At 42.2% G+C, this 23,276-nt stretch overlaps 3 protein-coding genes and 1 non-coding gene across 6 annotated transcripts in view; 1 reads left to right on the plus strand and 3 right to left on the minus strand.

Moving 5' to 3' along the window:
• ptk2aa (protein tyrosine kinase 2aa) overlaps window positions 1-10,989 on the plus strand; it is a 53,034-nt gene extending 42,045 nt beyond the window's left edge. For all 3 annotated transcript variants that reach the window (XM_076105525.1, XM_076105527.1, XM_076105526.1), the window contains 9 exons: window positions 2,425-2,532; window positions 2,846-2,956; window positions 4,858-4,920; window positions 5,709-5,748; window positions 6,585-6,688; window positions 8,740-8,895; window positions 9,039-9,119; window positions 9,214-9,299; window positions 9,380-10,989. In XM_076105525.1, the coding sequence (XP_075961640.1) occupies window positions 2,425-2,532; window positions 2,846-2,956; window positions 4,858-4,920; window positions 5,709-5,748; window positions 6,585-6,688; window positions 8,740-8,895; window positions 9,039-9,119; window positions 9,214-9,299; window positions 9,380-9,497 (867 nt within the window). In that variant the 3' untranslated portion in view covers window positions 9,498-10,989. The remainder of the gene's footprint in view (window positions 1-2,424; window positions 2,533-2,845; window positions 2,957-4,857; window positions 4,921-5,708; window positions 5,749-6,584; window positions 6,689-8,739; window positions 8,896-9,038; window positions 9,120-9,213; window positions 9,300-9,379) is intronic.
• Window positions 10,990-11,019: 30 nt separating this feature from the next.
• On the minus strand, window positions 11,020-13,842 carry rplp1 (ribosomal protein lateral stalk subunit P1). The gene is made up of 4 exons (XM_076105529.1): window positions 13,631-13,842; window positions 12,723-12,797; window positions 12,362-12,479; window positions 11,020-11,901 (listed from the first exon to the last, which is right to left on the minus strand). The coding sequence occupies exons 1-4, from the start codon at window positions 13,700-13,702 to the stop codon at window positions 11,819-11,821; spliced, it is 348 nt and encodes a 115-aa protein (XP_075961644.1). The 5' UTR covers window positions 13,703-13,842; the 3' UTR covers window positions 11,020-11,818.
• Window positions 13,843-14,415: 573 nt separating this feature from the next.
• clptm1l (CLPTM1 like) lies at window positions 14,416-22,631 on the minus strand. Its single transcript, XM_076105528.1, has 18 exons — window positions 22,365-22,631; window positions 21,269-21,498; window positions 21,002-21,096; window positions 20,632-20,821; window positions 20,233-20,423; window positions 19,998-20,076; window positions 19,236-19,353; window positions 19,029-19,123; window positions 18,751-18,835; window positions 18,074-18,177; window positions 17,891-17,956; window positions 17,680-17,730; window positions 17,475-17,557; window positions 17,340-17,374; window positions 17,172-17,227; window positions 16,772-16,816; window positions 16,425-16,540; window positions 14,416-16,269 (listed from the first exon to the last, which is right to left on the minus strand). Exons 2-18 carry the CDS (start codon window positions 21,431-21,433, stop codon window positions 16,182-16,184), a joined length of 1,662 nt encoding a protein of 553 aa, XP_075961643.1. The 5' UTR covers window positions 21,434-21,498; window positions 22,365-22,631; the 3' UTR covers window positions 14,416-16,181.
• A 328-nt stretch (window positions 22,632-22,959) lies between these two features.
• On the minus strand, window positions 22,960-23,031 carry trnah-gug (transfer RNA histidin (anticodon GUG)). Its single transcript has one exon. It is a non-coding gene; the product is annotated as a tRNA-His (tRNA).
• Between the last annotated feature and the right edge of the window lie 245 nt (window positions 23,032-23,276).

The following is a 23,276-nucleotide window of genomic DNA, read 5'->3' on the forward strand; positions in this document are numbered from 1 at the left end:
ATGTTGGAAACATCTTTTGCCAGGTTCTATAAATCACCTCTGAGGTGTCCAGGTTGAGCAAGATCATCACAATAAAGGCCAAACCAGTAAAGTCAGGACTAAGTCTCAGAGGACAGCAAGCGTGCGCTGCATGTGTCAAAAGTCAGAAATGTGAAGGCAGAGAAAATGAGAGAGACTTTCAGTGGCAATTATTCCTCTCCTCATAAAACGAGCAGACAGGAGGCATTTCCTGTAGCCACACACACACACACACACACACACACACACACACACACACAAATCAAAGCCGCTCTCCAGCTCGTATGACAACAAGCAGCTCTCTCTCTTGTCCTTATAAGGAGTGTATAATCATAACGGCTATACAAGTCAAACTTGATCACATCACACGTAAGAATAACATCTGCATATTTTGGTAGCATGTGTTACACATCAGACTGACCTCCCATGATTCTTTGAGGCCTCGTGGCAAATCAGGAATTGTTATTAACAATACTTACTAAATGTTAATATTATTTCATAATGATTCCTTGACTTTTCACTCTGCTTCAGAGACTCTTTCTATGAGTCTATTTGAAATGTGAGTTCATCCTCAACTCTGCCGTTTGTCATCAGTGTGTTTTATATTAAAACATTCACAAAAGGCACCACTGAGTTTTACTCCAGGAATACTTTACTTTTGTGCTGTAATCCAGACAGGAAAGTAAAATGGCACTTTGATATATTCTTTAACCTCCTCCACCCCGCGAGGTCGCCGGCGTCCTCGTGGGGTTCAGGCACCCTGAAAATGTTGTCCGGAAAATGGATTGATTGTTTGCTAAATATTGTGGAATTGTAATTTTTTTTACCGGATTAAACAGCAACGTATGGGCAACACTATCATATAAGTCACTTTTTACACACTCCAAACACAACTATAGACTACTAATATAAGCATCTAGAAAACGTGTCATAAAAGGATGAATTTGTGGCCATAAATCGCCATCATATTTAACTGCACATCGATTTTGCACCACGAAGCTAGCGGCTAGCCGGCTAATCCGCTCATCGTTTAGCAATAGCATCCAACACAGAACGCATAAATACCTTCGGTTTTTCTCTCCGTGAAAGCAGTACAAAGCTGTGAGTGGACAAAGGCACCAGGGCACTGGTCTTCACCGGAAAAAATCCTTGGTTTTTGGTCAGGCTTTATGAAATATTAGTACAAAAACATCGAAAATGATCCGTTTTAGAGCTACTGTCATGGTCGCCAAGTGCATCCTGTTTACAGCCGAGCTGTTTCCGGTAGACGGGGGGCCAACCCACCTCGGGCCAGCGGTCAGACCTTCGGCCAATGGAATTTTACGCTCGGGGATACGCGGCACTTCTTGCAACTTTACTGGCTGAAAGTTCTGTCAATCAACACCCGCTTCGGCACCCGCCTTCCTGAGACTCTGACGCTTCGAAGGCGGGCTCATTGACTGAAATCGACCGATGATAGGCTGAGCTACAGCCCCATACACACACACGAACTGAGAAAATCCTATAGATGACAGCCAGAAACAGGCTATGAGATGACCCTTGCTCTCAAAATGATTCCTAACGGCTGTATTTGGATGTATTGAATAATATGAGTGATAAAAAAGTGAAATATATAGTTATATAGTATATAAAAGTACAATGTAAGAGCTGCAACAGCTGGTTCGAAAATGACGACCTCGCGTGACCTCTCTGTACTAAAGCCTCTTATTCTTCACTTTATCCCAGCCAACCTTTACTCTACAACTACTGATCGGTTGTGCTATGATTTGGGAGAGTTTGAGCCAGCCAGCTGCATTATTTCAAAAACACAATATCAATAAAAGTGCTTTTTTTCAGGCGAACCTGAATATTTCCAATTTGAGCTGTGTAATATGTTCATGCACTATATTAACTAGCAACATATACACAATATTACCCACTGAACAATCTCACCAGTGTTGTGATCTGATTATAGCATCAACAATTATTAAAATAGACCTTGTAGTTACAGAACTGTGGTCTCCTTAGTATGGGTATCATTTTCGAGCAGAGGGCTAAAAATAGGGCTAGGGGCTTAAGATGTTTTAAGGTCAGGTTCAATCAATTTACACTCTAAACTTCATGTGCACCTTTACCAGACATGTTTTTCATGCATTCCAAAAATGCCTTATTACATTTCTTTAGCTTTATTGCTTTTTCATTTTTTGTATTCTCCAATGTCAACGACATTTTTGGAGCTAAATAATGACAATACAAAACTCAAAACTTACTAAGTTATGAACAGTTTTATACCATATAAAGGTAAATAGCTTTAAACCTAAATTCTTTAGAATTGGGTCTTGTGTTATCAAAACAAGTATGTAAAAATAATTCTTCTTACAATTATTAACCATGTTTTATTCTCTCTCTCTGTCTGTCCATCTCCAGCCGTCAGCCCATGGTGTCGTAGGGGGAGTAGGGGGCAGCTACCCTCCAATGGATTCCTGGAATCAACACAGACCTGAACACACGGCACTGTGGAGCCCTAACATGGAGGTATGCACACTCAGGGAAAACGCACTGAAATTACATCCATCATTCCGTGAAGTGGTGAGAGCGGAGTTTTGTGACATCTCAGCTCCTCGAATCACCACTGAACCGCATGTGTCGCAATGTGTCGATAGCTTTCTGCAAGCTTCAAAAGAAGTACCTGTATACTTCTTCTGCAGTTGGCAGTTGAGCCTAAAACAACCTGGATCTCTTTCATAATCATTATGTTGTGATTCAACATAGCAGGTGACATTACAGTAGTGAGGTGCTGGCCTTTCAACTGTGTGTATGTGTGTGTAACTAAATGTATTTTCCACAGGACGATGGGTGCGTAGGCCAGGCTGTGATGGAGGAGAGGCTGATGATGCAGCAGCAGCAGATGGAGGATGACCAGCGGTGGCTGGAGCAGGAGGAGAGCTTCATGGTTATGGTAATGGTATTAATATACTAGCTCCAGTTTCTTATGCTGGCTATTGGCATATTATGAGAAAAACATCACCTCTAGAAACAGATGTGCCTGAGTCTGATTCTGCATCTGGGGCAATTTGACAGCTAACTCAAACTAGCGTTAGCTGCCTGTCATCCTGCTCGTGCTGGTTTGTTTTTATTGGTGAGGCTGTGGGAGGCTTTCCCACTCAGTAAAACTTCTTTGTGCATATTGTTGTTGCCAGATGAGCTGAAGAATATCTTTTTCAGATCTTTGAACTGGCTCCGTTGTGCTTGATTTATCTCATCAGACACTGAAACATCCAAAAAAAGGAGCCAAATCACTACTTTTGGCAAAACAAGTCTGTTTTTATCTCTCCTCAGGGCAGATAGTGTGTCCTCTTGCCTTGAATAACATTTTCCATTTTTAAACCAGGTGTAGGGGAGCCGAAAGAAAATGAAAAACACAGAGATGAGTGATGAGCGACAGGGAGAGATGTCCCTTCTCTATTTATTTATTGCCTCATCCAGAGGTTACCAAATAACATCTCAGCAATTCAGTCCGCACGGTTTCCTGCTCTGTGTAGTTTTTTCCCCTGGCCTCTAAGGTAACCCACCTCCACAAACGTTTGGTCAGAGTTTGCTTCAATGCCAGTGACACAAAGTTGCACACAATGCTAAATGAGGTAGTTTTATGGCTCTGACCCTTAATGGGTTCACAGGAATATGCTCCGTGTGATTTGAATGGTCTCCATGTTCTTCCTTAAAAGAGAGAAAAGCAGAATAAGTAGAATTTGTAAAGCTTGAAACTGCTCTGAAAGTTAAGTCATATCAGTGAAATGTGCTGAACTTTGTGATAAACTAATGGAGGATCAACAGGAGGATAAAAGAGAGTCGAAGCAGAATAGAATACTATGAGAGGGAAAGTAAGGCCTGAAAAGAAGGAGATGGAAGTTCGTGAGGAGGAACAAGAGTGGAGGACAGAAGGAGGGAGAAAGGAAGTGGGATTGGCAGGAGCCATGGAGAGGGTGGAACAAGGAGTCACCCATCAGGGAGAGAGAAAGAGAAACAGAGGGAGATGCGGAGAGATGGAAAAAGTGGGAGGGAGAAACCGACGGAGGGAGAGAAACCGAGAGGACAGAGAGTCGGTTTGATCTTTTCTCTCTGGCTCAGTGGAGCTTTTCCTCCTCTGGAAAAAAACTTTCCCTCCGTTCTACTCTGACTCAACTTTTCTGTCTTCCTCAGTTAATTTCTCTCAGTCTCATCTTCTCATCTTCCACGTTCTTAGTTTCCTCTCTCTCTCTCTCCCCCCCCCCCCCCCCCCCGGTTTCTCTCTGGTCTCTCTGTCCTCTCTCTGTCTTAAGTTTTTCCTCGCTTGCATCTTCCATTCTCATACTTTCTGTCCCCATCTCTGCCCTTCTTTCGATGGCCTCCGCTCTCTGCTTTCCTCCTCCTGTCTTCTTCGGCCTCTATTCTCCCAGGATGCATCTCTTCAAGGCGTGCTTCACCAAAACGGTACTGAAACAGAAGGAGAGCGGGAGTTGGAGGCTTTGTTTGGGTTTCGGTGGTGCAGATGTGGACAGAGTTTTGTCATGTTGAAGGTCACTTTTTGAGGCAGTGTAGATGGAAACAAATGGCAAACTATCGCAGGTCGCGGTCATCGGTGGAATTTAAATTCTGCTAAATCATCTTGCTGGTCGATTGTGCATTTTTCTCTTGAAATGTGGTGTTTGGTTAGGAAGAGATAACTCCAGCTGCTTTGCATTGACTTTTTATTTCTGTAACCTGCAGGTGACTGTCAAACTGTTTACTGATTATGTTTTGTTCTTGTTTGTGTATTATGTAAACATGCTTCGGTATGTTTTCTTTCTATTTAAAATGTGTCTTTCTGTCTCTTCCCTGCAGAAGGCAGAGTCCAGAAACAGCAGAGGAAGCATAGACAGAGAAGACGGCACACTACAGGCACCGGTCAGTCATTGTCTGTCTGTCTGTCTGTCTGTCTGTCTGTCTGTCTGTCTGTCTGTCTGTCTGTCTGTCTGTCTGTCTGTCTGTCTGTCTGTCTGTCTGTCTGTCTGTCTGTCTGTCTGTCTGTCTGTCTGTCTGTCTGTCTGTCTGTCTGTCTGTCTGTCTGTCTGTCTGTCTGTGTTTGTTGACACTTTTATTGAAAATCGGCCGCTAACCCCCCTCCACACACACTGATGGAGAGAAGAATGTTAAGTTAAAAAGTGAGAGGAAGCAAGGAATGGAACGGGGAAAAGGAGGAGAAAAGCAGCAGATTATAGCAAAGGGGAGAAAATTAAGTGGTGAGGGAGGCAGAGGGAATGTATTGAGTCCGACAGACGGAGGCCGGGAGACGTAGAGAAAGTATTTCTGTCTGTGTGCCAGGGAGGTACTGCCTACACACCAACCACATGACCACAGAGGGCTGATGGGAGTTTTGAAACCAGAAGCACTTCACAGTCCCACTTTACTGTAAATGTGTGAGTTATGATATCCTAAATCTATTGTCAGCATCGACCTCATCATCTCCACACTGTATCAACTGTAGCTGCTGCTGGGTATTCATTATGCAATAACAACTGTGAATGTGGTATATTTTCTTATGTTGACGTTGTGGAATCAGTATTACATGATCATTTTTAGGAAGGTTTATCTTCTTGTTCGAAGAGTTTCTCTCCTTTAAAGAGTGTTTAATGATTATAGACAACTGAAAGTTGAACCTCTGCATGTGTGTGTGTGTGATTTTCTCTGCACAGGGTGGAAACCAACATATTTACCAGCCTATAGGGAAACCAGGTGAGAGAACGACCAGACAGACACACAATAAGAACACACAATAATACAAATAAATGTCCTGCATTCAAGAACAGACACAGAAGTATTAGCAGCAATATGTATTTAAAGTATCAAAAGTAAAACTACTCATTTTACAGATTTGCCCTTTTCTGAGAGTAGTAACATCATTTACTGTAGCTGCTATATTATATTGGTGTGTCTACCTAAACCTGCTGCAACAGTTGAATGACGTTTACATGTTAGGAAGTTTGTACACTTTAGAAACTTTTCAAGTCTTTCCCATGTGTTTTGTTTTTTTTAAGCTTTATTTATTCAGTTTAATCCCAGTAAGATCTTAAATCTCTTTTGCAAGATGGTCAAGATGGCAGCGCACATAAATAACACATAAAAACACAGATAACAGACTTAAAAACAAAACGGCAAACTATTAAGAACGATATAAAAACATACAAACTTCACATAAAAGAGATGAAAGACTTCAACACATCAGCAAATTCAAAGACTCAATCAGAGAATGTTCATCGTCTGTTGGGGCAAATCATTCAGTGCTCAAATGATCCTTAATCCTGTTTTTTTAAATCTACCATGTTTATGGATTAATCGAGTTTAAAATATCTCTGTCGCTCACACCAAGATGAAGGTCCAAACACTTAAAAATCGCTTTTAGTGCAGGTAATGAAAGTGTGTTTAATCATAGAAATCTAAAGTTGCATCAAATGAAAGAAAATTATAGTACAAGTGCCTAAATTCTATCAAGTATAGTACTACATAGTACATAAAGTACCTTAGCAGGCATCATACTTAACTCCATGCTCCTTCATACTCCTTCTTTTCAGAGCACGTGGCTCCTCCTAAGAAACCCCCCCGCCCTGGAGCTCCTTGTCATCTAAGCAACCTGGCCAGTCTCTGCCCCATCGACAGCTACAACGAGGGGGTGAAGGTATATCTGCACACATCAAACAAAAACACACATGAACCTGCTAAAACTACAGAACGTATCCCCCAGTTTAAACATGAGCAGTGGTTCCTTATTAAGATCTATTTTGTGAACACTGTTCCTTCACGTTGCTCTTGTTTAGCCTCTTTTGTTTTTTGAGTTGACTTCACTATTTGGCACTTTGCCGACGGGTTGCATGCTGTGCCATGCCTTGCCTTGCCCGTGGTTGGCTTCGGCCTAATGTTCTGTCCCTCTTCTCTCCCCCTTTACTCCTCCTCCCCCTCTCTCATTAACGTCCATGCATATTTTTTTCCCCTTTAACACCGTCCCATCTTTCTTCTCCCTCATCCTGCTTTTCTGACCTCATCCTCTGCATCCATCTATCCCCCCCCCCCCCCCCCCCCCCCCTCTCATCACAACCTGCTGCACACCACTGTCCCCTTCAATCTCCTCCCTGTCAAATCCACATCCACCCCAACCACACCTCCCTCCCACCTCCTCAACCTCCCCATAGCCGTGGAGGGTAAGCTGATCTTTGTGTTTGTCCGTCTTCACTGTAGAGTTAGTTAGCCGCTAGTTAACCGTATGTTCATGTATAGCGAAGCTTCATGAAGCTTCCTGAGTAGTTAAAAGAGATTTTTCTTTACCAGAGGCGGAGCAAAATGTCACTGCTGGCACAATAATCTCACCTGGGGCTTTCACTTTCATCTCATGGTGAGCAGCACAGATGGTGAAGACTGTGAGGTGTGGTTGAAAGCTCCGGAACGTTGACCGTGGGATTATTTTGGCGCAAATAAGACATTGTTAGCTTGTCCCACTATTCCCCATTCAAGGCAATATTATTAATATGCTGGCTTTGGGCTCGTAGCCATAGCCAGAGTGTTGTGAACACTGATCCCTGGTAAAGAAAAAGAAAATGTGAAAGTAATAGTTGTGCTTTTACTTAGATCGATAGAAGCATTGTAACCTGATCACTGTATGTCTTCCATTGCGTCTCTAGATGATAATATAGTGAAATGAATGTTGTTAAAGGTGCTCAATGCCTCCACACTGCTCTCAACATGGAGACGGCTGAGAAGACAGCGCTCAGCTAACAGCGCAAACAACACAGTGCTGACAGAGCTAACAGTGTTAACCTGGGGGGGGACCGCACGACATCAGTCACGGCCACGTTAAGCCTCGGTTATACTTCGGACGCATGGACACGAGCCGACGTGCGATCGTGACGAGGAAACGTTGTGATCGTTTATACTCTGTGGGTTTCTCTTCGTAGTTAGAACATGTTCGATGTGCACGGACGGACCCTGCCGCACAGAACCCCGGCAAAGGGCCTCGTCAGTTGTGAGATGGTGTTACTTTGGCCATGTGGACGCTAGCAGCCCTCGCACATGCAGCAAGCATAAATGAATCACAGCTTCATCAGCATGCAGCAGCCATGAGCGAGTTTGTGGGGCACGCTCTCGTGCACTAAAGAGCACGTGTGGCCGGACCGGCTGCGTAAACAAAGCAAAGAGAAGCTCTGATAACAACACAGAGCGAGAGAGAGACTTTATTGTTTGTTTAGGTAGACATTACCCTGCTATATCTTCACATACATAATAGTTGTTTGATGCTTTATTAAGGCTCTGAACGACGTATAAAGAGCCTCTAAATTAGTTCCAAACATTAAGTGTTTAAATAAATCTATATTCATTTTATGTGGTTTCCTGTGATCTTCACCAGGAAGCTGTGTTATAGCTGTTGGGACATAACGTTGGGACTTTTTTCTCAATATAAAAACCTGTCTGTCCTAACATCACACTGTACTAACAGCCATACACACTCCTCTGTCATAGTACAATAGTCAGACTATCTAGTATGTTGGTAGAAATGCATGTAGAGAAATAACAATCTGAGGAGTGTGTGAGTGTGTGAATGTGTGAGTGAGTGAGTGAGTGATTCTAGTCAAACACTGCCCCCCAGTGTTGACTGGCAATACAATTTCTAAGAGGAAGCCTTGTGACGTGTGTTTTTCGTGGCTCATTGTGACGGTCCTGCTCTCCTTGGTGGTCCAGCTGCAGCCTCAGGAGATCAGCCCGCCCCCCACGGCCAACTTGGACCGCTCCAACGACAAAGTGTATGAGAACGTGACGGGATTGGTCAAAGCTGTGATTGAGATGTCCAACAGGATTCAACCCGCAGCCCCAGAGGAGTACGTCCCCATGGTCAAGGTAGGAGCAATACTCACATTTAAACCTTTTTAACCCTTATTTTAGATTTTAGAAGTTAAAGATACATCATCGACACATTTAAACGTGCATATTTAACTGAAGACTGATGCAAAAACGTATATGTATGTGTGTGTGTTTGGTAGGAGGTAGGTCTGGCACTGAGGACTCTGCTAGCGACAGTGGACGAGACACTTCCTGTTCTGCCAGCCAGCACCCACAGAGAGGTAAACACACACACACACAGTTAAAGATTTTTAGTAGAGGTTTCCCAGAACACTGTAACTAATGTTGTCATTGTTGTTGTTTGTGTCGTCACAGATTGAGATGGCCCAGAAGCTGTTGAATTCGGATCTGGCCGAGTTAATCGCGAAGATGAAACTGGCCCAACAGTACGTCATGACGAGGTAGGTACACAGACGACGGCTGTGTGTTTACTGATAATGTTTTACGACTTTACAGTAACGGTTTTCTGTGTCCTGGACAGTTTACAAAAGGACTACAAGAAGCAGATGCTGATGGCAGCGCACGCCCTCGCAGTCGATGCCAAGAACCTGCTGGACGTCATCGACCAATCACGGCTCAAGATGATCCGCCCGCATTAGTGTCCGCTGCAGCCAATCACAAAGAGAAGAGGACACTTAGATCAGTGACGGACGGATGAATAAATTAACTGATGGACAGCAGACATGACTGAAACAATCAGCTCCCTCATCTCCGTCAAACATTTCTTTTTTGCTCTCCGGCGACACGTCGTGTTTCGCTCAATATCGTGATGTTTTGTACTTTTGTTGCATTGTTTGCTTTTGTATCCAGAGAAACGCTTTTGTCCTCCATCACGTATCCTCAAAGATAGAGGGTTGTTGTTGTTGTTTTTGTAAATCATTCGTTACTACTTTTTAAACTTCGAAGAAAGTGAATCAAACAGGTTTTCGGAGGCTCGCTTGAAGGACTGCAGAGATATTTTTGGTGTTCGGACGCACCGACAATGTGCCACATAAACGTATAGCAGGATGTAACAGCTGGAACTGAAGAGCCAGGATGAGGAGGATAATGAAGATGATATGATGATGTTGCTGTTTAAGCATGCTTTTTATATCATGAATTATTTACTATTACTATTTTCAGCCTCGACTCTTACAGCACGTCTGTGTTCAGTCTTCCTCTTGAATATATTCGAATGGGCAGAAACAAGTGATTGACAGCTGCTCGTGAATAGTTTCATCTCTTTTTGTTCACTCTCTAGACCTCTCGTCTCAGGCATCATGAGATTGAAATATGAAATATGAAAGCTGTGTTTTGAAGAACAAAGTAAATGTCACAGGCCACTTTTTAAGTTAACTCGCATAGTAGATATACATAGAGGCTATATTTTTAACACGTTTCTGAGGCATGAATTGTGCGTGAATAAGGGAGAAGGATGAACGTGGGGGTGAAGGGATGGAGGTGGGGGAGGGGCGTTTTTTTTAATGGTGGTCCTAATTATTATGTACAGACGGTAACCCTGTGCCAAATGTACTGCCATCGACAAAACAAAAAGGATTATTTCACTCAAATTATTTAGTTTTATTCAATAATTCCACATTTTCAGCAGCGACTCGCCGGTCATGTTCTACAGAAATGTTAAATTCATGGATTCTTTGTTGCTTGTTTTGTAGATTGAAGCTGTTGGGGGTTCCTTCGGTCCTATTTGTCTTCTCACAAATGTTCACTCGACAATATGCAGCGCAAGCTTTCAGTTACGCCCTCGCTGGCAAATTTTGGAATTGGATTTTCAGGGACATTGAAATACTTTCTGGGGATAGACAACAGTTGGGGGGTTGGTGGCCACAGGTCTTCATTGGCTTTATCTTGTAAATCGTTCATGTTCAACACGATTTGCTTTTTTATCTCCCTTCTATCGGTCCTCCTGTCTTTCTACCTCCCTCCACTGGACTTATTTATACTTTCCCTCCCGTCGGCCTCGTGCTGCTCTCCTCCCTCTGATTCTCTCCATTCCACCGCTCCCTCCCCTCTGAGGTGAGCAATATTCTCAGGAAGGAGTCACATGTACAGTTGCTGAACCGAGCAAATAAAAACACTGTTATCATTAAGCAATAGCGTGTGTGAAAGAATCATGTACAGAAATGAAACAATTGAGATTATATTTATTTCATTATTTAGCAGTAGCAGGTTATAAATGACTTTTTTTCTCTCCAACATACTAGACTGACTTTATGACCTACCATACGATTAAATTTTCAAACTACACTACAACCTTTTCCGACATACTATACTCTGACTTTATTTATTACATTTTTTTACACTAATTTGGTATTTTTCATATTTTTTAGACATGCCATACTGTGAATTTTTAATGATTAAAAAAAAAAACGACACTTTAATGACATTTTTGGAGTTATGGTATGGATTACTTTTTCATGACATTTCTAGACGCGATATACTCCAACTTTATTACATGACACTAAATTTTTTGCCTTTTTAAGACATACTATGACTTTTTGTTGGTTGATGTCAACTTAAGCTCCCAGTAGCTCAAAACAAGTCCACTCCACCAGCTTCTTTCCGGGGACTCGTAGCTGACATCAGTCACAGCGTTACTGCTGGCCGTTAGGAGGCAGACCATCAGTTGAGTTTAAAAAGTTCATTTACTCGGAGAAAACATGGCATCATTTAATAAAAGCAGCCGAGTTCAAGCAGATTATAAAAGCAAAGCGCTGCAGCATGTTGGACAAGGATTTAGGCCACTTTAGGAAGTTTAGATTTTAAAAAAAGTGATTGAGTCAGTTAAGCGACAGGGCTATAATCTAGTGCAGCTGTAACATGTTAAAGTGTCTGTGCCAGAGGGAGGAGAACAGACGGTAAGACAAGGCAGGAGTCTTTTTTTAAATGATCTTTTATTGTGTTTTCTTACAAAACCATCTTTTTAATCAAAAAGACCGAATCCCATGTCGTCGTCTGACTCCTCGGACTCGTCCTTCTTCTCCTCTTTCTTCTCCTCCTCCTTGGCTGTAAGGTAAACATAGGAAAGGTTAACAAAGTCCTGACAAATACAAACTACCCAAAGCTCTGATCTCAGACAATTCAAAAACATTGGCTTGAGCTCAGCTCTTCACAAACGCCTTAAGAGATTATAGTTCAGCTGGGTTCTGTTATGGGAAGGATTTTGAAATGAGAAAACGTTTCATGTCGGCATCACTTTGAACAGGCCTTAACCAGACCAGTACTAAATTAATAAAAAGGCCATGCTCCAACACTTTAGTTACCAAACTGTTCCCATCTCTACTCCTCAATCAAGTCACGTGCTTGTTTAAGGCTCACAAGTACAGCGCGTGACTAAAATTATAGTCCACAAAATCATTAAGTGTATCCCACTTTAGCGTTGCTGTATTAGACAATAAACCATCAGGAGCATTTGACTGTCGAGCCCATCTAAAGCCACTTGTTCCCAGTATTAACGCCTAGTTACCTGGGGCGTCACCACCAGACACGGCGACAGCGGCTCCAGCAGCAGGTGCTCCAGCTGGAGCTCCACCTCCAGCGCCAACGTTGCAGATCAGGCTGCCGATGTCGATGCTGGACAGAGCCTAGGAAACGACAACATTTACAGGTCAGTGGGGAATAGCGCACAGACCAACACAAACAATAGGCATGACCCTATTGTTCTTATGGAGAGCACACTATTCTGCAAAGGCTGTGCTGATGCAACACAGTCAACGGTAGATTTCATAGTTGATTGAACTGCTGTGGACACTTGAGATTTTAAGAAAGCAACAGACACTTCTCCATCCTATTGATTTGATCCCTCCCAAACAAAGTTTTTCTCTCACCTTGGCAAACAGACTTGGCCAGAAGGGCTCCACGGTGACTCCAGCGGCCTTGATCAGAGCATTCAGCTTGTCCTCCTGCAGACACACAAAACAGCAGTTAGAAAATCTACTCCACGCATCCTTAAATAACCAGTATTGACTTTATGAACATCATCAGTATACAATATCGAAATCACAAGTTAGGAGCGAGCAGTCTTCTGTTACTGCATCACATTAATATCATATAGTTTAACTATTCCACTCCTGTAACTTTCTGGTCGTTATTGACACAGAGTGATGCTGAATTAACAGAAACAGATGGCTACTTTGAAAGTATAGCATGCTAGGTCTTAATCTAAACAGCGATTTTCACATCTGGATGTTGTGCAGCATCCACATGCACCAAACCTGTCAGGATAACGTTAGACAACCATGTAACAAGCAGACAAACTAGAGTGGGGTAACACGACAACGTTACACCAAACTGCCGCACTTTTCACGGTAACAAGTTAGCCCTCCTCGAGTTAAAGCATGTTGTGGAGATTCACTATCTCAGAATGTGCGTTAGCTAGCACCTGTCATGTGAGCGGTAGACGGAGCTAAACTGTGCCGAGTTAACACTAAAGCCAGATGTTGTACGTTAGATACTATTCATGGAGGTCACAACACAAAACACAGTCAACAACTGTCCCGATACAGAAACGTGGCCCGTAAGCAAGAAGCGTGCCGCCATTTTAGCCGGTAGTTGGGACTTAAAGCATCTAAACATCGTAATTGTATTTAAACAGACATATTCATATACAGTTGTATTAATAGCATCATTACTGTCTCCGCTTTGTCATTCAGGGATTTCACCAATAGCACAATACTTCCACGGGTGCAGTTAATGAGTATCGGCCGGTATGTCGGGGATAAACCGGGACACTTACGGTGACGGTAACTTCATCGTCGTGGAGGATCAGAGCGGAGTAAATGCAGGCGAGTTCGGACACGGAGGCCATTGTAGATGTTGGATTTTATGTTCGTCGCGGTGGATGCCTAAATTTGACGGTGCTAGTCGCCGGATTGAGGGCCTTAGCTTCTGGTGAAGAACCGAGCACCTTTAGGCACGTTTGTTTCCTGTAGCGAAAAAGGGACGGAGCAGGGCGCGCGCTCATTATATATACGCCGCGTCAGGGATGCTCTTACGTAAGCACGCACACAACGTGACGACAGACGTAAACCAAATGAGTCCGTATTAGAATAGTGTAGCTTTGCTCCACTGAATTTAACATTTATAGATGTTCTGCTAAGTTGAAAACAATTACACACAATAAAAACCCATCTACAATTAAATAACCAGAAATATAATTAATTTTATTCTATATATTTGCAATTTTTCTTTTATAAATAGGTGTCTTTCCAAGGCCAATTCACACCATTTATTCTTTATTTATCTTCCAATATATACTATATTTTATCCTAATGTAATTGTATGTTTTATTTAAATACAGCTAAATTAATCTGGACAGTTTTAAGTCGAGTTTGTTAGTTGTACCAAAAAAGATCTGAATATATACATATAGAGCATTCTATCAAACATCTGGAGGTACCATATATAATTAGAAATCGTATACTGTGTAAGTTTCTGTGTGCTTTGTGTAGTTTCTTGCTGTTATCACTTAAAAGCCAAAACTGTGAATAAGATACAAGAAACAGGTCAAGAGGCTTTAAATCCAATGCAAACAACATGGTCAGTCGACAATTTTATTAAATCACAATCAAAAACACAATCATCACAAAAACATTTCAAGGCGATTTTCCGGCAAATCTTGCCTTGTCTCATTTAAACAGGAACAGAGAACCTTGATCTTTGTGCACAGATCTAATGTATCTTTACATAAAAAAAAACAAAAAAAAAAAAACACAACATTAGAACTATGGCAGAAAAATCAAAGATGTGACTGTAAATCCAAATGTAGTAATACTTTCCTCAAGTCTTACCATTTACTGTTTCCTTCACAACGTCGGTGTCTATTTAAAACATCAGATGGATCATTTACAAAGCTCGCCAACAGTTTAAAGAATCATTCTCACATTTGGCACCAACAAATCTTCTTGGCCCCGATATGTAAAAAATACTCAAGCAGGTAAAACTACAAAACTAGAGTCGATGGAAAGCACAGTATGGCTTTGAGGAGTACCCTCCTTTGTTATAGTGTAATGACAGGCAGTATATTTTCACTTGCTACAGCCATCACATAGCTGGAAAGTACATTATAGCTCTTAAAATGTTGCACTTCTAGTTCCCTCGTCTTGAAGTCAATGGTTGCTTGAATTAGTTTTTTGGTTAGATGCCTGAAATAAAGTCTGTGCTTAACACAAGCTTAATATATTTGAACGTCTTCAACGATATAAAACGGGTCAATAGATACTTCTCTCGTTTAGTCATCCCTGCACTCCTCTATCTCACTTTAACAGGAAGGGTAAACAGGGTCTGTCACTCTGGAATTTGTCCCAGGGTTAAAACATGTTTGCTTTGTCCAAAATTATAATTTGGGATACAAAAAAAAAAAATTTGAAACGACTACACATTCATACTTTCTAAGAGTCTTTTCACTGAGCAATGTTTTAACATTATTATAGAAAAATCCCTCAAATTCTGCATCAGGAATAATTAACCGAGCTAACAGCACATCCACTTACGGATTGTTCTGAAAGCTCTGATGTATCAGACTTTGCGCTTGTATAATAAAAATATGGAAAATCAATGTATTTAGATACGAGTTCTTCAAAGTAGTCTGAACCAGGTTGTTATCAAAACGCTCACTGCAAGTTAACTTGAATTTGTAAACACAAAATGTTTTAAATTATAAATGTTTGACATTGCAATTATAATTCTGAAAATACGATATTTACAGTGATCGTCAAGAGATGTTTTCATCTTAAAATAGGAATGCCTCCCCAATCGTGAATCATACTTTACGTCAGTGATATTAACAGTATGGAGCTGGGGTGGGACTGGCTTTGTGGAATCACGTGGTGTTTGAACAGGAAATGCTGACTTTACTGAAGTCGTCGGTGTACTCTTTCATACCAGAGCTGAGTAGAGTCTGACCCGCGGTACACACGGTCATAGTCGTGAACAGTGTGCCGGCCTTTCACACCAATCACAAACAGGTGTTTTCCAGGTTGTCGCCTCAGTCTGAAACGGTTTAGAGGTTTATGTTATTGATCTTCATGTCCCGCCGCACGCTGCAAAACTAAATAATTCCTCTCCTGACTGCAGAAGAAGGCAGATAAGCTGATGTTGACCTTTCAACACTTTGGGAGGGAGTAAAAACAGACAAGAACCACAAGGATGTTGATCGACCGGGTCCGTTTACAACTAACTGACCAGATTCCTCTGGACCCGGTAACCCAGCTCAGATGATACCAACTGACCCGGACCAGTCAGTGGATACCAGTGGACTGAAGAGGAAACATGCAGGTACCAGGTCACTAGTCCTTGTGAGGCTTTCCTTTGGGTTTTTTTTCGTCGTAAGAAACTCCATATTCATTTATTCTTGTTTTATCCACTGGGTAGAGCCTGAGGGAGGGGAGACAATTTGAGGTTAGAAAGCTGTTGTGTTTTGTTGGTGATGTAGGAATCTGTGTGATGTGTGTGTGTGTGTGTGTGTGTGTGTGTGTGTGTGTGTGTGTGTGTGTGTGTGTGTGTGTGTGTGTGTGTGTGTGTGTGTGTACCATCTCTGGTAGAGGTAAATGAGAAACACCACATCATCCCTGAAACAGGCCAGTCTGTGTGACGTTGGCATCGTGATGATGAAAGCAAACACGTCGTCGATGAAGGTGTTGAATGCCTGGCAAAGAAAAAAAAATAAACCAATATCAATCAATTAAAAACATAACTAATCACTAACAAGGCTATGCAGTGACAGTGACTTAAATTAAATAATCGATTTAACATTTGAAAATAATGCGGAAAACTGGTTGTTGTATCAAACGTAATTCAGTATTTGTCAAATGATCCGTTACAGAAGACCACGATTATAAGCTGATATTTTGGTGATTGTCCCGAGTCCTGCTCTTACCTTGTACATGAAGGCTTTCCAGGGCAGGTGGGCCACAGATTTCAGCTGTTAAATTAAACATATTTGGTCAGTGGGATGTTTGAAAGACAAAAAAAAACAACCAGTACATTAAATGAAATGTTGCTAACTTTCAGGCAAATATCTGAACAATTTCATGCTTCAGCCGGCACATTTTCCTGTAAGATCTGGAGATCCAGGAAACTCCACAAGGGACCTGTACCCTTAAACATTACATGTAGCACTTATTATTGTTTTCTCTTAAGATGTGAGGCGCGGCACACATTTTGAAGATGGCTTTATGATAAGTGTATTTATTCCATTGCCACATTGTACATTTTTATGAAAAGTAAGACCACACACACACACACACACACACACACATTAATCATGATAAACTGACCTTATAGTTGACAAACAATTGAGGAAGCATGAAGAGGAAGCCAAAAGCATATACACCTGGAACCATCAAGAACATGTTACAATGAGGTAATGGACTTGTAATTCTAATACTGTTAATAGTACATTCGTGAACGGGGTTTTACTGTGTTCAAGTTTAAAAAGAGCTTACCATTAACCAAACTGTTGATGAGCCACGAGTACCAACTAAAACAGGGACGAGAAACAAAAAGGAGATGATGACTGGTGAGACTTGATCGGCATCACATTAGTAATCATCTTATGATACACACACACACACACAGACCTCTTATAGCGTTGAAATATTAGCGCATACACAGCCCCTCCAATACACATCGGGTAGAGGAGGTATGAGAGATACTTCATGGCCTACGGAAAAGAACACAACATACAGTAAGTGTGCATCCAGTTACAGCCAGTCTATGTGTCCCAGTGTGGTTTGGTTTATTACATTGTATAGTCTGTGCACGCGGGAGTCTGTTGTGTCTTACCAGAGTATCGTACTCCTCTGTTCTCCTCTCCGATTCATCCAATTTCCCAAACTGTTCCACATTAAAGAAAAACACACACAAATGAACTCCTAGCACACAATTTAAATTCACAACAAGGCATATCATAAGTGTTGCTTTTTGCAATTTAATGAAACAATAGCGAAAAGAAGATCAACCAGTTGCACACACACACCCACACACACACCCTCACCAGGAATGTTGGTTTGCCTCCTTTCCAGGAAACCTGTATCTTAAGGGCCTTCTTCACTTTCCACACCTGCAACGAAAAAAAACCCCACACAGAATATAGAATATTATGTGTTAATCATCAAGATGTTGGGGGGGGGGGGGGGGGGTATTTAATAGCGTGTGTGTCCAGTCTGTGTGTACTTACTTCAATGATGGAGCCGACACCAGCCGGTATGAGGACAAGCAGGCTGGTCTGCTGGTCAAACAAGTAGAGGAAAACCACGATGGTGCTGAAGCATCGCCACAGCACTGGACAACAAAACACTAAATGTTACTGACATTGCTGTTGAATTATTTGGTCCAGACTTTATATGGATTGCTCTTAGCACAGCAACTGATACCTGTTCTCGGTGGTGTTCCAACATGCTGATGTATTTCCAGAGTTATGCTCCATAATATTCTATCCACTCTGATGTTCCTGCATTTTCTACTTTAAAAATCCATAAATGAAGTTGTCTCATCGTGCCAAAGCTGTACAGCACCGTGCCAGTGGAGGAGAATAATTAGAAGTACAGGCTTCTTGCTCACACAGCTGTGGGGCAAAATATTGCTGAACAGCATTTTGCAGATGGCCAATTCCTTCCAATACCTCAAGAGCATCTCTCACTCTGTTGCTGTTTTACTGAGCAGACGGAAGCAGAACCGACTGCAACACACTGCTGATGCCGGGTTTCTTATAGATTCACGAGTGTTACACACACTGTACTGCAACGCTCTATTCAAATCAGCCACAACCCGTTTATAGTTTTCCTAACTTTGCCATCGGTTCTGCATTTGTTTCCCATCCAATATTGTGTTTTTCATGAGAGCAAAGTCGCCTACCTGCTTTGCTGGACATTCCCACCATGCTTTTCTTCTGCTTCCAGAAGCTGATGTCGTTCTTGAATGCCAGGAAGTCGAAGAGGAGCTGAAAAAGCAAAAAAGACACGAACGTACATTTGTCACGCTACAGTTTATTGTTGACCGCTCATGATCAGTGTTCTTTTCGTTTTTTTATTATGGAGGTATCTAGACGAAGAAAATCCAACATGTCTAATCAGAAATATATTCACATGCTTTCATGTCAAGTGAAAATCCTGCGTCATGTGGTGAAGACTTACATGGAAGGCAGCTACAAGGAAGGTCAGAGCCAGGAAGTACAGGTTGGTATCCACAAAGATTCCTTTAATCTCATCAGAATCCTTTTCTGTGAAACCTGCAACACACACACATGTCGACAAACAAATATTTAGGTGGTGTTAGAGTGCAGGGCTTCTAGACTGTGTGTGTGTGTGAGACAGACAGAGAGATAGAGATGATTAACTAACCGAACTGCTGCAGAGAGAAAACAGCGTCTTGCATGTGGATCCAGAATCGTAGCCTCCCCAGAGAGATGGAGTCGTAGGAGATGGTCAGAGGGAGCTCCTTGGAGGTACTGTTGATCTCCTACAACCACACACGCACACACACACTCTTTAAAGTTAATATGTGAAGTAACAGATCAACATCAGCTCATTTTATAGAGATAGTATCTTTAGATGTGTAATGGCCTCTGTGATATTCAGGTGAGACATTAAGCTTTGACGTTATATTATCCTGAGGCAGGAAGCAGTTCATTCTTGACTTATTGGGCTAATGTGTACAGTAGCCATGTTTCCATTCAATTGTCACGCAAATTTTAACTTTTGAAATGTCGCGAAAGAAGAAAAGCGAATTAGACGCACATCCATGAACTGGTTGGGAATGAATAAACTCAGCTGCAGCGTAGTGCGATCAGAAGTTGGCGCTATAGGCAAACAACAAAACAAGTCGCCTTGGCCATCCAACTAACCCATGTGTGATAGAACAATGGAGAGGGGTCTTAAGGAATTTCTTTCAATTGAACAAGTTTATATTGTTCTTTCATGTCAGCTCGTATTCGCCATGTTTCATGTTGCCTGGAGAGGAAAACAAGCATTCACACGTTATAGTAATATCTAAGAAGACGGCGACAGCAAAAACAGCTGATCAGTCATGTGGGTTAAATGTTCACGACATCGGAATTTATTTGGTAAATGCGTCATAATATGTATTTGAATGTAGAAGCTTACCTTAAGGTCCTTGACGCGGTTGCTGAGCTCATCAACAAACAGCAGAGGTAGATAAACCATCTTCTTACCATTTTGGAATCTGAAAAACAAAAATATCTGATGGCTCTGGGTCCTAATTAAAGTCTGTGTAATCCATTCAAAGCATGCTTAAAAAAAAAATACACCCGTATGTATCGTGTTTAACATAATTCTCAGAGGGTGTTGCATGCGTCTGTTTCTGTATTCGCTGTCTTACACTCGGAGGTATCTGTGCACATCGCTCGGTAGGTTTTCTTTGTCGAACAGGAAGTGGTCTGCGACAACGTTGAGCGTCAGGCGGGTGCGCCAGTGGGAGACCGGGTCATCGGCTGTGGAAGCGGTACCAGCTCCACCCCCTGCTGCAGGGTTACCGACACGTTTCTTCTGCTGGGCTTCTTCTTTCTCCCCCTGTGTGGTCACACAGACAAAAGTAAGTGTACTCTCTTGTAACTACACTCTTCTGTATCTATACTGATAAGATACAGATACTACATGTTCTAAAAAAATATATTATAAACATATAGTGACAGTTAATTGAAACATTGAAGTAGCTACCTTAAGCTCCTCCCCATGCCCTTACACACGCTTCATTCAGAAAACGTGAACAACTCAGTACCTGTATTTGATCCTCTCCGGATATCAAAGAGATTTCCGCCGGTTTAGGGACCATGTATGCGGTGAGCTGAGCCACCAAGTGGACCTGTCGTGGATCCTGCCACGGCGTGACGCCCGCTTGATGGACAAATACCAGTGCGTACAAAGTTCCATTGTTGCGGGTCTTCTTAGGGAGAGAGACATTTACTATCCTGGAGCAAAAAGAGAGGAAGAGGAAGAAAGGCAGGATGGTATTTTTTTCACATGTATTGTATATCAGAATATGTCTGATGTCTGCCAATGCAGCATCTGAGTTAACTGATCAGATCTGAGGACAGAGACGCCTCACGCTTGTTACTTTATTACTTTTCTATTCTAAGAGTGACACCAACCTCTCAAACTTGCTGTTGACATCAAATATTTCCTCTCTGTGGATCAAAGTATGTCCTCCCTCTGCATCGGGCCGCAGTGCAGTGTAGATACTCAACTGAGTACACACAGAGAGATTTTACAGGTATTATTACATATATACAGTATACTACCAGCCTTGTTCCTAACCTGGCCAATTAAACCAAACCACCCACACAGACAGTTGAAGCTCAAACATACCGGATTCAAAAGTGAGCAGTGCGACCACCCATCCCCTCCACAGTACTGACCTGTAGTTTTGGGTCCCCTGCCAGGAAGGGTGCGATACAGTTGTCGCCTTTGGGGCTGTCGCAGGGTTTAGTGTACACTATCCCGTACATCACCCAGCAGGTGTGGAGCACGTACACCACAAACACGCCCACGATCAGGCTGGTGAAAGATGCTTTCAGGAACATGATGCTGGCTTCGTCGTCTCGTCACGGACGTCTCCCTCGGCTAGCCGAGGAGCAGGGCCATATGTCTGCAAATGAGGAGTCATCGACAGAGGGTTAGTGTGGAGTACGAGGCTCATCCAGCAATCAATGCTGACTGTGTATTGTTAAAGAATGCAGAGTCTTCATCAGCTGGCAGAGGCCTCTCCTCTTAACACTGACTAACTACCGACTTACCATCTGAGAAATGAAACAACACTACATGGCACACATCTGCACACATCTGCACAGTCACCACCATATGTGACTGTTGAAGACTTCGTTCCACAACCATGTGCATCAATATGCTACGGTCATAGCCTTCTCTCTTCTGGGACGGTGTTCCACTAGATTTTGGAGCCTGGCTGCAGGCATTTGCTCCCATTCTGCCACAAAAGCCTGAGAGGATGACCACTGATATCGGGGGGGATAAGGCCTGGCTCGCAGTGGTCATTAAATTCATCCAAAATGTGTTGGATGGGACTGAGGTCAGGGCTCTTTGCAGGCAAGTCAAGTTCTTCCACTCCAGCAAAAAATAATTGCTCTATGAATGTGGCTTTGTCTCGTGGCTTTGTTATGTTTAAATAGGAAATGGCCTTTCCCCAAACTGACATATTGTATACACTGTTTCTCAGATGTTTGACAACATGCATTAAAACAGCTCTTTTAGTGTAAGAACATGCTCATACACATTTCAATATTTTACACTATAAACACCGCTTCGGGTGATCAAAAAACATATTCAAATAGGTTTTAGCAGCTGCTATTTTAATCTATCCGATCTATTGTGAACACTTTGACCAGTTACTGCTGGAGTCTTTACAAGGCGCCAGATTAAAAGGTTGTATACTTGTTTTTCTCTCATATGTTGTGATGTATATTGAAAGTAGAATCCAGATGTCAACGTGAAACCTACCCGGTGTTTCACTTAATCTGTCAGGTTGTCAGTCCGCTCGGCTCGGCTCTCCGTCCATTCGCTTCACCGGTTCTGCCGGGTAACGCTCGTCAGACGCGACGACATTGGTTCTTCAAAGCCGTCCACCGTTTGTTTAGCTGAAAGCATCTGCTGTCTACTCGGCTGGCCTCTCCATTCAAGAAGAAAACGGGTCTGCCCAGTAACTGCTAGCTGCAAGCGTGAGGTGGATCTAAATTTCCGCCATTCGCTTCCTGGTTGGTTTCTTGGACGGGATTTCAGGGGTATTATCGCGAGACTACACGTCATCGAGACTGTACTGGAATTGACCAGCTATTTATTTAGTCCATACAAACAGGCTATTATAAATGACTAAGATCTATTTAATATTACCTGTACATTTTAGGACCTTGAGTTTTAAGTTCTGATAATCACATGTAAATCGTGATTAATGAATGGAATCAATACAGGTAGTGAAAGTTGCGTAAAAGTGGTTTGTAGGTGTTCGGGAAAGTGTTTCTTATGAGAGTCTTTGTTCAATGGAGGTATCAGTTCCATGAACAATATTGTTTTTGCGTTTGTTTTTTTGAAAACAGACTGCCGTGACCCGGATTCGAACCGGGGTTGCTGCGGCCACAACGCAGAGTACTAACCACTATACGATCACGGCTCGCCACTAATGTTGCAAGTTCATGCAGGGGCTTCTAGTTATATGATCGTGACTAAAGTGGTCAAACTGCTAATAAGCCTACTTTGTCCTACATAACACATAAGTCATATATATATATACTCTATATATAAAGTCTCTACCTGTGAAATATTGTTATATGAAGCAATTTATTTTCCCAAATCTACAATAGTCACGGTGACATTTTTTATTAATGACATGTAACTGTTTGTCCCTAAAGGCACCCT

This window comes from Anarhichas minor, unplaced genomic scaffold (assembly GCF_050575085.1).
Source record: "Anarhichas minor isolate MPS153535 unplaced genomic scaffold, ASM5057508v1 ptg000033l, whole genome shotgun sequence".
In the NCBI taxonomy this organism is placed as follows: domain Eukaryota; kingdom Metazoa; phylum Chordata; class Actinopteri; order Perciformes; family Anarhichadidae; genus Anarhichas; species Anarhichas minor.

Bases quoted from the DNA above. Each gene is read 5' to 3' on its own strand.
- rplp1 (XM_076105529.1), bottom strand. From the start codon at position 13,702: ATGGCCTCCGTGTCCGAACTCGCCTGCATTTACTCCGCTCTGATCCTC. The intron at 12,480-12,722 runs GTGAGAGAAAAA...GTCGTTTCCTAG, and splicing joins GGCCAAGTCTGTTTGCCAAG to GCTCTGTCCAGCATCGACAT. The intron at 11,902-12,361 runs GTAACTAGGCGT...TTTACCTTACAG, and splicing joins GTCTGGTGGTGACGCCCCAG to CCAAGGAGGAGGAGAAGAAA.
- clptm1l (XM_076105528.1), bottom strand. From the start codon at position 21,433: ATGTTCCTGAAAGCATCTTTCACCAGCCTGATCGTGGGCGTGTTTGTG. The intron at 19,124-19,235 runs GTTAGTTAATCA...TGTGTGTTGCAG, and splicing joins TTTCTCTCTGCAGCAGTTCG to GTTTCACAGAAAAGGATTCT. The intron at 16,541-16,771 runs GTAAGAGCAGGA...TTTCTTTGCCAG, and splicing joins GGAAAGCCTTCATGTACAAG to GCATTCAACACCTTCATCGA.